This window comes from Giraffa tippelskirchi, chromosome X (assembly GCF_054371585.1).
Source record: "Giraffa tippelskirchi isolate mGirTip1 chromosome X, T2T-mGirTip1v1.2.pri, whole genome shotgun sequence".
Taxonomy (NCBI): domain Eukaryota; kingdom Metazoa; phylum Chordata; class Mammalia; order Artiodactyla; family Giraffidae; genus Giraffa; species Giraffa tippelskirchi.
The window spans coordinates 142,364,902-142,378,203 of NC_137289.1; the positions used below are offsets into that span (position 1 = coordinate 142,364,902).

The 13,302-nt window shown below is 37.7% G+C and overlaps 1 protein-coding gene and 1 long non-coding RNA gene across 3 annotated transcripts in view; one reads left to right on the forward strand and one right to left on the reverse strand.

Moving 5' to 3' along the window:
- Positions 1-13,302, reverse strand: part of MOSPD2 (motile sperm domain containing 2) — a 95,281-nt gene that overhangs the window by 66,101 nt on the left and 15,878 nt on the right. For both annotated transcript variants that reach the window (XM_081565317.1, XM_081565316.1), the window contains exons 3-6: positions 8,702-8,857; positions 6,740-6,826; positions 4,901-5,055; positions 1,580-1,640 (exon numbers count right to left, since the gene is read on the reverse strand). In XM_081565317.1, the coding sequence (XP_081421443.1) occupies positions 1,580-1,640; positions 4,901-5,055; positions 6,740-6,826; positions 8,702-8,857 (459 nt within the window). The remainder of the gene's footprint in view (positions 1-1,579; positions 1,641-4,900; positions 5,056-6,739; positions 6,827-8,701; positions 8,858-13,302) is intronic.
- The window catches only part of LOC145536275 (uncharacterized), a 93,597-nt gene that overhangs the window by 64,424 nt on the left and 15,871 nt on the right, over positions 1-13,302 (forward strand). The window lies entirely within an intron of this gene.

Genomic DNA, 13,302 nt, shown 5'->3' on the forward strand with positions numbered 1-13,302 from the left:
ACATGTAGGGAAGAAGGTACATGGAAAGAGGTATCCTGGTGCTTAATACCTCAGTCTTCATCTGAGATATGCCTCAAAAAATCTGGATTCAAGAGTTTAAGAAGTAATAGTTACATTCCATGACAAATTTTAAAGCATAATCAATCTAAGATTCTATAAAATTCAATGTCTGCAAAGCATTATGCAGCTAGAATATATCCATTATATAGTTATTTGGAATGATAGTGTTCAATTCATCTTCATCTAGACCCATGAATTTATTAACAGTTTCCTCAAAAGAATCTTAGATGTATTTTATAAAGTAGCAATAATATTTGTGCTCTTCAAAATGGCTCTTCACAAACTGCTTTGGATATTTGAATAAACGAGCGGAGAGTTTTCTTTCATTTTGTACATAAAAGAAAGAAAACCTAATAATATGGGGTAGTGTTTCCCTACTGACCAATGACTGGCACCACTCAGCAAGTCTCAATGAATCAGGGTACATGCCAGATCCAGGAAGAATTCGGAAGGAACAGCAGATCCTACAGGTTCCCCAAACCAAACATTCCTTTTACCTAAAAATGTTCATGAATACTCTCTCTGAAGACACGAGAGCACATGGCTACGAGTGGCACTGATCCTTGACATCCATCGTGCTTTCTGTCTGCTCTTCACTTCACATGAACACTAACATGAAAGCATGTCAGCAAAAACCATCACAATATTGTAAAGTTATCAGCCTCCAATTAAAATAAATACTTTAATTTAAAAAAAACCACCAAAAAATAAAAAGCTTGACCTAAAAAAAAAATTACAAAGACTTAGGGATTTCATGCTTTAGTGTCACCTAAGTCCCAAAAGACCCAACTGTGGAATTTGCCAGGGGTGTGTCCAACCAGACCTCAGTTTCCATTTTCTGATATCCCTGTTGCATCTCTCCCATCTCTTTACTTTCATCCCACAGGGGTTAAAAGTTTTTGACTATGTGGGATGGCATCTTGATTCTCCAGAGGGAAACCATCATATAAATCTAATCAATCAAACATGAATACATAACATGCAGGAGTGCTTCATTTAAGTAATTAACAGAAGACTCACAATTAAAAAATAATCTAAATGCCAACTAGTCAAATGTTTTCTAGTAACAATTTAAAAATATCAAATTGATAGAAACAGTGCATTTTATGTTTGAGTATCGCTTATCACACAGTATACTTATCAATACTGCTCATTTGTTTCTTGCATGTAAGAAGCTCCAAATAATACTTAAAATTTCTCAGTTGAAAATGTTAGTAAAAATGGTACAATCTTAGAAATATATGTATGTTTTTATGTCTCTGCATGTGTGTGTATGTGTGTTACAGGATGATAAATATACAGATTATAACTTATACTCTTAAAACTATAAAGGACAGTGATTATTTATGAAAATTTTCTCCTGTACCTACTAGGATATGTACTTAAACTTCTATTAACACATTTAAAGCTCTTCACCAAAAAGTAATGTCTCAGGTTTTAAAGGCTATAATAATATAAAGCTCACAACTCTCACTGTCTATGGTTTCACTACATTTTTATAAACAAGAAAGTTACTTACAGAGGTATTTAGGGTAATAAACCTTAAAGCAGTTGATGATAAAGCGTACAAAGTCCATATCCTAAAATAAAAAATATACATTTAAATTTAAATGTCCACATTAGAAAATTTTAAATTGCATATTTCTAAGGGTGATCAATTAAATAAAAATGAGGTAATTATTAAATTCTTTAAAAATAGCTCATAAAATAAGTATCTATATTCCCAGAATTTAGTTTTAAGTCATTAAGATACTTAATCAATCTTAAAACTGAATTAAATATATGGCTGAGTCCCTTTGCTGTTCACTTGAAACTATCACAACATTGTTTGTTAATCAGCTATACCCCAACACAAAATAAAAAGTTAAAAAAAATTGAGTTAAAGAAATTAAATGCTTACACATCATTCATCCTACCTCAAACTAGTTAGATACTTCAGGCTGCTAAGGTAATGTGGCATTATAAAATGGATCTAAAAAGAAACTCTCATAGAAAAATTCTAAAGATCTGTTGAACAACTAAAGAATTATTAGAACAAATATACAGGCTACAGCCTGACTACTGGGAATGGCAATATATATGTATATAAATTCTGATATGTCTCCTTTTTAAACCTAATTTCTAACCCTCATAATAGTCAATAAGATATATTTTATTAATCTTTTACACAGCAGTTAATCTGATCATACCAGCTCGCTGGATCTACTTCTACCTTTGTTCCTCTTATGTAGGAATCAAGAATAAGAATTTTTTTAGTTTATATTTAAATACTGCTCATTGACTTCAGTTTCTGGAAGACATAGCTGACTGTTGGTTCTACTGCCCTGAACACAGCAACATGAAATTAGATTATCAGAGATACTATTTACATGGATCATTTCATTTTGTATGTTTCCACTGGCCATGGGATGACTTACTTATCAACTATCTTGTAAGGACTGTAGGATGAAAAATACAACCAGGTAAACTTAAAGGCATCAATTACTAAAAGGTGAGCTGTCCTGGAGATCTGAGTCTATAAAGTTATTCCTAGCATGCGAGTTATAGCATCTTTTAACTCCAATAAACTGAAAATAAGCATCCTTAAGTATCTTACGTATGTATTATGGAATAAACCCTAGCATATAATAATACTTTTATAACTAGTCATTATATCTACTGTACAGAGGGTTTAATAATCTGTAGTAAACAGTCAAAGAGAACATCTCAAAATTTATATATTTAATTACCTAGTACATGATCTGTGGCCCCCAGACTTTGCCTAAAAAGTCCTTGTCTAATATTCTTGTTTTCACCTTTTATTTAACTGAATCACCTGGCTTATAAAATCCCAAATTACTGCTAATTCAACTTGATTTAATAGGATGCCACTGGTGTACATTTATTGGTAGGTAGTTCCATGCAACCCATTGCTCCGTATTCTGTGAGGATATTTTCAAGGATGCTATTCATTATCCTGTAAAACGTCTTCTCTTTGAAGACCCATGAAAGACTTTTCTTCTAGTTCACGAATCAGGAATGGATGCACTTCTCTTAAGACACAGGTTTTAAAGTATGTCCACTGAGTAATTTTAAATATTTCCATTTCTTTCAGGCAAGCTTAAAGCCAAATTGGTGGCCTAACTCTAATAAATAATTGTAAAAAAATTTTGACTTGCAATTCTGTATACATCTTTACAGGCCAACTTAAATCTTTTGTGAATTGAGAGGATAATATATAAATATTATTATGTATAAACATAAAAATATGTAAACATTATATAAACATAATTCAGTAAGTTTCTAGTACTTGGAAACATTAATGATTTAAATACTAAGTAATGCAAATAAATCTTATTTATAAATTAAAGATAATGAAATAAAATATAAGTAGCTTGAAAAATTATCAGACAGCTTAACTCTCTGCCCCTGTATTTGTTAATAAAAAACATTAACATTTATTTTTTTATGATTCTGGGTTAATTCAAATACTAATTATTAGAATACTATCATACATAAAGGATAACAGAATCATAATTTATTTTCATGAATATTTACTTATCTAGGCTTTTTGGTTTAGATTTGATATATAAAATGATTTACTCTGTAAGCTAGAACTCACTGACATGGAAACTAGATTGAAAAATGAATCAAAGGCAAATGACTCAGAGATACAGAAAGATGAAAAAAAAATGTGGGCCTACTGCCTAAAAAAACTCTAGCTTTTTTTAATGTCTAAAGTTTCCCTTTTTGGGGTGAGGTATCACTATGATATAATTTTGAGGCCTTTTTCATCTTAAAAAAAAAAAAGCTATTTTCCAGTATTACCGCAAATTCTTTATAAACACCATTGTACATAGCTACACATACGTCATCAATTAGATATATCATAATTCACCACTTCACTGTGCTGACATTTACATTTTTTCTAATTTTTCACCATTTTAAATGACACTCTGAAAAAAACATTCTGATGTACAAAGGTTTATTTTTCGTGCCAAGGTTTATTTCTTTAGAATAGATTTCCAGAAGTTAATTACCAGGCAAAGAGTATGAATACGAACACTTGAAAGGTATTAACATACTTTGCCAACTGGATTTTCAAAAAGATTTCAAGACTGATACAGGCAGGTCCCCAAACGCCACTTCACTGCCACCAGCATTAGCCCAGGTTTGAGTGTTAGAGACAACAGCTCTAATAAGCAGACAACAAATCCCCATCACTGCTGAAAGGTCTGCAGTCAGCACTAAGGGCTCAAATGAAAGACTGTTAAGTTTTATTTATTTTTTAAGATTGGCAAGAATCACCTGAAGAAAACTGGGTTTGAAAACTAACCAGATCAAACAGAAAGCGAATTTAAAAGAGCAAACAAGAAACTCCAACAAAATCACAAAGTGCTGGATATGCAAAAACGCAAGTGAACATCCTGCCACTGCAAAACATGGCATGCAGGTAATGGTGTGCTAGAGAGCCTACACCACCATGCTCCACATTTTCTGAGTGCATTCTTCTGTGCCAGGCACAGGGGAGGTGCTATAGAGGATACCAGCTTTGATAGAAAAGTTCACTGTTACCACATCTACTCATTACCCTGCCAGCCTTGACATCCAATATCCTGCATATCAGGCAAGGAACATTTCTAGGAAATACAGTTTCAATGCCAAATATGTTTAGTTTTTTGCAAATCCTATTCCATGTTCGACTTTAATCACAATTCCGGGCAGGGGCAATAAATTCCAAACATGACTTGATTAGCTCAATTTTATAGGATTCTTTGGTTGAGTGGCCAGTGATGGGGAGGACAGGCGAGGAGGACGACACCATGATAAAGAATGATTCAGAATAATGAAAAATGCTTACTATGCTATTTAGTCCAGTCTCTGACAGGTCAAACATCACTGTAACAGGCTTCCCATTTTCTCTCTTAGCATACCGTTCCAACCAGAATGCAATAAGCTTCTTTTTGTCCAACATGGTCTTATGGTCTTTTATATGGTACTTCACCCTGATCCAGACTTTAAGCAGAACATAAGATAAAAAGAAGAAAAAAATATTTATAGCATTTTAATACTATTTTATGCACATATCATTCCTTTCCCTTGACATTTTTAAATTTATATTTCATTTTGTTTCTCAGATTAAAAACATCTCTTCCTTCTTTTAAATGAGAAACAGTGTATACTTGTGAATCTTAAAGAGTCACAGAAAGGTATTGCCCCCCACCCCTAGAAAATATACTTTCCCCCTTAGTAAGCAAGGGGAGAAAGAAAATACAGGTGAACCAGTAATGTTTGCTAATAACCTACAAGTACTGTACCCTGTGCTTAACAGTAAAGAAAGCACTAGAAAAACAGTTTATCCAGAAGAAAAATCCAGACAGAAGCACAATGGTGGCAAAAGTGGGTGTCGTGCGTGGGGGCAGAGCATGGCAAGCGTTGAGAGTCGCGGAAGCTAGGACAAAATGTCATGAGCAGTGGGAGGAGTAGCTGAACAGAGAGACAGAGCTGGGCTTGAAGGACTCGGCGTTAAATGTTAAGGTGTTTTGATTTCCCTATTTCAAACATCTCTGGGCAGCAGCACAGAGGGGAGACTGCAAGAGGCAGAGAGGGAGGCCCAGCAGGCTGCATCTGGGAAGGGCCTGGGGTGGGGATGGGTTGGGACTGAAGTAAGGAAGTGCTGCTGAAATCAGAGGAGGGGCTCAAGTGAAGCTCTGTCCAGGGAAGTCAATGGCTTGTGGACCTGAGCTGGGCAGTACAGGCAAGGCGGTGGCGGGATGTGTGTGGTGCACTGAGTGTTGTGTTGAAGGCGGCTAACCCCCGATCCGGTGTGCAGCTGGCCATGCATGTGCACGGGGCCTGGGGGACAGCCTGGGGTCACCGCTGTTTGGGGGGTGGGGGCTGAAGGTGCCCAGGTGCTTGACATCACCCAAGGAGGATGCATCAACTGGAAAGGAAGAGAGGCCAGGAAAGGAACAAAGCCTGGGAAACACATGTGAGGCACCAAGTGGAAGAAGAGAAATGGGAAAGGAAGCTTGAGCAGGAGGAGCCGGCGCTGGGAGGAAAATGCTCCAAGAGTGTGGTGACACAGGAGCTGATCACAGGCCGCAGGCCGGGCGTGCGAGGCAGGCACGGAGCATGCAGCACACTGCTTTGGCAGGCTGACTGCTCAGGATGGGGGCTCTGACATTGCCACTGAGTCCCAGCCTTGGTGCCAACCGAGCTGCATTTTGGGCAAAGGGGAGAGAGGACTGACGAGGAAGACCCTGGGACAGCAGGCTGACGGTCGCCGCACTCTCACACTGACTTAGGAAGAAGCAAGGGGAGAAGACTGTGGGAAACTTGAGAAGAAAAAAAGTCCATTTAGCCATCCTCAGTGACTGTCAGAAACTTTCTCCATTAAGATACTGGGTTGAATTTTAATATCAGTAAATTAGAAAGAAGAAAATGACTCTGAGTTACATCATTTTGGCTGTGTGATGGGATGTGGCATTTGGACCTTTACAGCCTGCTTTATTATAATGCAAATGGTACATTCAACTACTAAGTTCCTGATGCTTGGTCCACCTGGCCCTAACCACTCCCACTGTAGGAAACCTGACGTGTAGTTCATACACAGAAAGTTCTGCCTGTTATCAATTCAGTTGAGAGGGATGACGTCTGAAAATCCTGAAAAGCCAGTACATATATTAAATATACTCACACAACTTGTTGCCTTCTTTGTCATAACCGTGGAGATAAATGCCACCAATTTCCAATAGCCACCTGGGAATGGAGGCTTCGGTCAGGTCTAAAAGGTGACAAACTTTAATGAGTAATTCTAACTCAGAGGCCTTTTAAAGAGAATACTTACAACATAAAGGTTACTATTATACAGTAGTTCTGGTATAGAAAAAGATAAGGCTATTTTTTAAAAAAGATAAAAAAGATAAAGCTTTTGCAAACATCTGGAAAGCACCTCTGATGATAGTGTTTTTTATTAAGTAGGAAAAAACTACATAAAGACAGAGATGAGAAAAATGGAAAAAATCCATTTCCTTTTACATGTCAGCCATTATGATGTGGACACATTTGCATGTTCTGATTTTATTTCTCATAATGACTTGCAAACAAATATCACTATTGGACAATTTCGGAAGAACATGGCAGTAAATATCCATATCATAGTCTGAGAGGTGATGTAAGAAATCACTATGGTTTCTCCAGCAAAATGTTTTTCTACAAAGTCTATTTCTCTACAAAGTCTGATAACCAGCAGAGTCTAACACATTTATAATCTTGGCACATTGGGAAATACTTCAAGAAAAATGGAGGCCCGCTCTCTAGCAAGGTCAAGAACAGCAAATGCCAAGGCTTTTGTGTCATTCATCAGTACTTCCCTAAGAACTCTCAAAGATTTCTTTATCTTTCCCCACCCCTCTTTCATATCTCTGCTATTGGCCACTAGAAACTAGCAATTCTATGTAAGAGAAAACTATTGTTGAGTTTAAGGTTTATTCTGTACTTAAATGATTTAGGAATATCAGGTTTACATTTCTTGCTTGATTAATAAATGCTCACTGTTCAAATTACCTACAGTTTTTATATTTCCAATCAAATAATTATTTAAATACCCTCCTTCTGATAGATTCCTTCTCCAAATATGATGACTGGAAAGAGTATCTGCTCTGGATTTATTTGTTGACTATTTTGTATTAAATCTCAAGACTCAGTCACTCCAGAGTTTATAATCCTTACGGTCAGGAAACTCTTCTCTAAACCTCATTGAAACCAGTAGTTTCAATGACTCATTTGAAAAGACCCTGATGCTGGGAAAGGTTGAAGGCAGGAGGAGAAGGGGATGACAGTGGATGAGATGGTTGGATGGCATCGCCGACTCAATGGACATGAGTTTGAGTAAACTACAGGAGTTGGTGATGGACAGGGAGGCCTGGCGTGCTGCAGTCCATGGGGTCGCAAAGAGTCGGACACAACTGAGCGACTGAACTGAACCAGTAGTTATGCTAGTTTCTTCCTGTTAAATTTTTTAGGAGGAGAGAGATAAGGGGTAACCTTTCCTGAAAAGAGTTCTTCATTTACTTGAAGATGACTATAAAACCCCCTCTAAGATTTAAAACTTTTTTGGGGGGGGGGCGCAATTTCAATCTAGAATTGGACCTTGAAATCAAGATGTTAAGAGGCGGTGGCTACAGGCATCCCTGGGGATAAGCTTGCATTTTGGGGATTCCCATTCGTCTAGTAATTTCACATGGAGCACCTATTAGCACAAGCAACCCTGGGAATAGAGGCAGACACCAGGCAACAACTGAGAAAAACAGGCAAATAGTATCTCTTTCTCTCCAGGCCTGGTGGTGAAGATGCTGAGCTGCTAGTTTAATTAAGGTTTGAAACCAAAAAGCTACAGGAGACTGTGCTGTTAGTGAAGAACGTGAGTGTGATTCGGCTCCTTGGCAATCCGATCTCCTTGTGAATAATCCTACTTTTAAGACTTATTTAGAAAATGCTTCTTTCAAAGCATTACTGGGTCTTTACAGAACCTCATACCCTGATATTTATGATGACTGCCAAGAATATTTCCAAATATGCTATTCGATAAATGTAAAATAGTAACATTTATGCAGGGGAGGGATATAGTACACAGTCAAGGTTAAATTGAACAGCTTACCATTGACAGCCATTTCTTTCCTCCACTGAAAACTCTCATCAAGCATCTTCAGTGTTTCATCTAGGACATTATGCCTCCAAGCCAAGTAACTTTCAACCCAGTTATCATCTTGTTGTAGTCTTTCAACATCACGTGAATCATACTTATCTGACTTATCTAGGGGAAAAACAGTAATAAATATCCATGTCAGATAAATTCTGCAGTGAATGATAACCAATACTAATACCAAAAGAGAAGAAAGACCCAAAGGATAAAGCTAAGCCATTTGAAGATAGACACAGGGATGCAGTTCAGATGAAAATGCAATTTAAAGGATTGATGGAATTTCTAAGCGTGACTAAAATAAAGTTATCTAAAAATTGCAGCTTTATTTCAAGACAAGCCACCATAGGTGTAAAAAAAAAATAAGAACATAGTAAAATATTTTGCATAACCCTCTCTAAAACCATAAACGAAGATCTGGGAAGAGCAATTATGTTATCGGAACTTGAAGTCCTCACCCTAGTCAACGAAAAATGAACTTTTGTGTAAAGAAATAACTAAGTCGTACTTAAAAGACATGTGTTTGGCAAATGTCTGTTTTGAAAAGGAACTAAATCCAAAATGGAAATGATGTATGTAGCAGTCAACATTTCCCATAGTTCACTGGAATGTGTGTGTGCGTGCTTGTGTTAGTTGCCCAGTCATATCCAACTCTTCGCAACCCTCTGGACTGTAGCCTGCCAGGCTACATTCATGGACAGAGGTCCACGGAATTCTCCAGGCAAGAATACTGGAGTGGGTTGCCATTTCCTTCTCCAGGGATCTTCCCAACCCAGGGACTGAAGCCAGGTCTCCCACATTGCAGACAGATTCTTTACCACCCGAGCCACCAGGGAAGCCCTAGTTGAAGTAATTGTTGCCAATAATGTCTCATAATCCACCTACACACAAGCTGTGTTCTCGTCAACCTCTACATACCTCTACACCCTCCTTACACGCCCCACTCTATTTTCCTGTAACTGAAGTTTCCTTGCCGCCTTACAACCACCTCTGCATAAAATTCTACCATTCTACCATTCTGTAAGACTCGTTTCAAATGCTTCCTCTTCCATAAAATTTTCCCTAGGCCCAGAAGTAATTCCTTCCCTGTGAATAGCTAGTGGACCTGAACTATGCCTTTCTTAAGGCACTTTGTGCATTTCCCCTTGAATCTGAGTTACTGGCATTTATGCCATATCTTCCTGTACAGAGATCTTAACAGCACAGTCTATACATCCTAAGAAGCCCCCAGAGAGGATTACAGCAGAGCCAATGAAAAGACTTTTAGGAAATATTTGTGGACTGAATCTTTTCCTTCCCTATTTTTATTTTCTCGGGCAATGGTACTCTCCCAAGGGCCAAAGGAAGATATTTCAGAAAATTGCCTTCATCTCCATTTTTTTTTGCCCCTAGTTAGTTGCCAAATTGTATAGCTTCTATCTCCTCTCCATTTGTTCTGACTTATTCCAGGCCCTCATGGATAATAGATGAAAGGGCAGGGGAATATAAAGTGCACTCATGGAATTATCTTCTTTGAGACCCAATTTCCATATCTTTAAGTTGCATTAGATACTCACAGGGTTGTGTGAGGATCAGATAAAAATGTATATATATATATAAGTACTTGAAAGTTGAAAGGATTATAAAATATAAGATGAGGCCATAAATCATGTATTGTAGAGTGTTAGCTTGGATATGGCTTTCAATATCTGGTCTCTACTTTTCTAATGTATACTCTGTTGTAGGTAAACCTTGGAAAATGGTATTTTAGCTCTGCTATTCAAACAGTCATCAATATTCAAAGCAAAAAGGCCCCTGGGAACACCTGCCCCTCCACAAGGACCATCCAGTTTGGCCACTGGACAACTTTCTCCAATGGACCAATATGGTGTATTCCTTGAAATTATTGTCTGCCTTCAAGAAAATTTCTCCCAAAAACCCAAGTCTGAATAACCACAGTTTACTTAACAGTTGTTCTTTCAAATAAAAAGGGTGGTCCTGAAAAATATGACTAATTTAGTTGGTAACTCAAATGCACAAAAGTATTTTATGCATACTTCTCGATTTTGTTACCCAGAACACTTAAAGAACATGCACTCAAGGGTCAAGGTTTACTAAAACTTACTGCTTCATCAGGGGCTTTCTAAAATAACATTGAAAAAAAGATAACATTGACTTAAAAAAAAAGTTTTAACTGAGAATGCTGACAGTGAAGACTATATTGGCCATTCACCTTGATTCAGGCTGAGGAGGCAACAGCTTTGCCTACCAATGCTTCCGTGTAATCAGAGCAAGTGAAAAATGCAAAAGGCTTCTTAGCATCACTGTGAAAACAGCTCTGACCTCACAGGTTCCTGAAGAGCCCTTGGCATCTCCAAGGATCCAGAGACTAAACTCTGAGAATCACTTCCCCAGGACAACATGTGGTTAAGTGGTGAAAACTCGGAAAATTATTAGCCATAAGCAGAAGAATCAAACATACTTGCTGTTATTATCATGATTCCTACCCTCATTGGTATTACCACTACAGTGTCCCTTACCAAGAAATGTAAAGCTTACTGCTCCTGGAGAGCTTTTAGGAATGAAGATTTTTGCAATCAGAAATCTCCATTTAGATTAAAATGATTGTTATTAATAAAACATGTACTTAAACATATGAGATGCCTGTTGTTAGACATTATCCCTAGATAGAAAGAAATGGAAATAGAGCACTAGAAAAGAGAGAGCAAGAGAGAACTAGGGAGAAGGTTATGTAGGTGGAGGGAGAGAGGCAAGAGACAAGTGAGGGCAAAAGAGGACCGAGAACAGGGTGAAGGTAAGGAGAGGGAGAGAAGGAAGGACAGAGAAACAGAAAACTGAGCATTCGAGGTAAGGAAAACTTGACCTGGACCACAAGACCAAGTGCAATACTGTTTACGACATCACAGTTTGCTGCGACACAGCCCCCAGACAACTGAGCTGAGGGGAGGCAAAATACACAGCCCAAAACATGCTTCTCTGGCATACTGATTATTTTGAGCTATTTTTAATAAACAGCAAATACAGGAAAAGCTCTAAAAGGTGAGCAGAAGTCATCCTTTTATAAGAAAAAGTTATCCTTTTATAAGAAGTCATCCTTTTATAAGGGAAGTCTCCATTTGTAAAGATGCCACCCTCTCTGTAACCGGAAGAGAAGAATGATGCGAAATCTCCTGAAACTCTTATCAACACAGAAGGCAAGGACTTAAATCTGCACAACCATACCCTTGTTTACTGAGCGCTTCCTGGTCACCTCTAATAACTGACTCCCCACTCCAACATTTTCTTTTGTCTTTAGCTGGAGATGGTAGTGAAGGTGGTGGCTTGGGCCACTTTGGAGAGTGACTCAGTTCTCCTGGGTCTCTCTCATGTATACAGGAGGTATACATGTTATTAAACGTGTTTGTTTTTCTCCTGTTCATCTGTCTTTTATCAATTTATGAGACCAGTTAAAGAACCTAGAAGGGTAGATGGAACTTCCACAGAACCCTCAAGTGTTAGGGAGTTTTCTGAAAACCTGTCCTTTGGTAAATCCAGATGTTACAGGGAAAAGCTAAAGATGTACACCCAGAAGGTATCTGAAGATAACAAAACACACAGGAAGATATCAAAACCTTCCCCACTCCCCACCTAAGACATCACTTTACCTCTCAGTGACTAAAGCACAGAGATAAAGAAGAGATCAGTCTCATACAGAGATATATGTGTACACTGTCTAATACCTTGTCCTTATTACTTTCATCTTGCTGAGGACCAGTGAAAACTGCATCCAAACCAACGTGAATCTCAAGTAGCAGACTTTTAAGCCTTATCCTTGCACTTGTTCGAACAGCTCAAAGCTCATTTCTGGTTACTCTTCTGTTAAGAAATCTTAATGAACAATTGCCACACTTACTATGGTTTACTGTCTCTTTCTACTTTTTCTCCTTGTATGAATTTTGTTCTATAAATTGGTCTTATATTTATACGGTATATCACCAAGCCGACTGGGCACTCCTAATATTGCTGAGAAAGAACCAGATAAGTGGCAATGGTGATTAACCTCTGAGTCAGACAGGACTAACTGTTCTAGAGAAAAGATGACTCCTCTCAACTCTCTCTCTTTCGAGCTCTCTCACATACACACTTTTAAATGTTGCAAGATAAAGAGAATAGAGTGCTTACTCATAAAACAGCAAATTCCATTATTAACTTTTCTCTCTCTTGCATTTGTTGGCTGGTGAAATTACAAAATAGCCAGAAACTATGTTTTAAGGTTAACAAATATGAAAAAAAATTCATAGCCAGATTCAGGATATGGGACAGTGATGGAATCAGAAGACCCCTGCTATTAACTATGTTCAGGGAGACTGAGCAAGTCACTCCAGGCCTGATTTTTCTTCTCTGTAAAATGGAGATAAGGTCTGCCTTTTCAGTCTTATGAAGATCAAAGACACTTTGAAAACTTTTAACACAATACCAATGACTTTTTATTAACATAAGGTAGAATGCTACCAATGAACAGAAAACTAAATTCTAACTGACCTATTAGTCAGTTGAGAAAATCCTGAAATTATATTGTA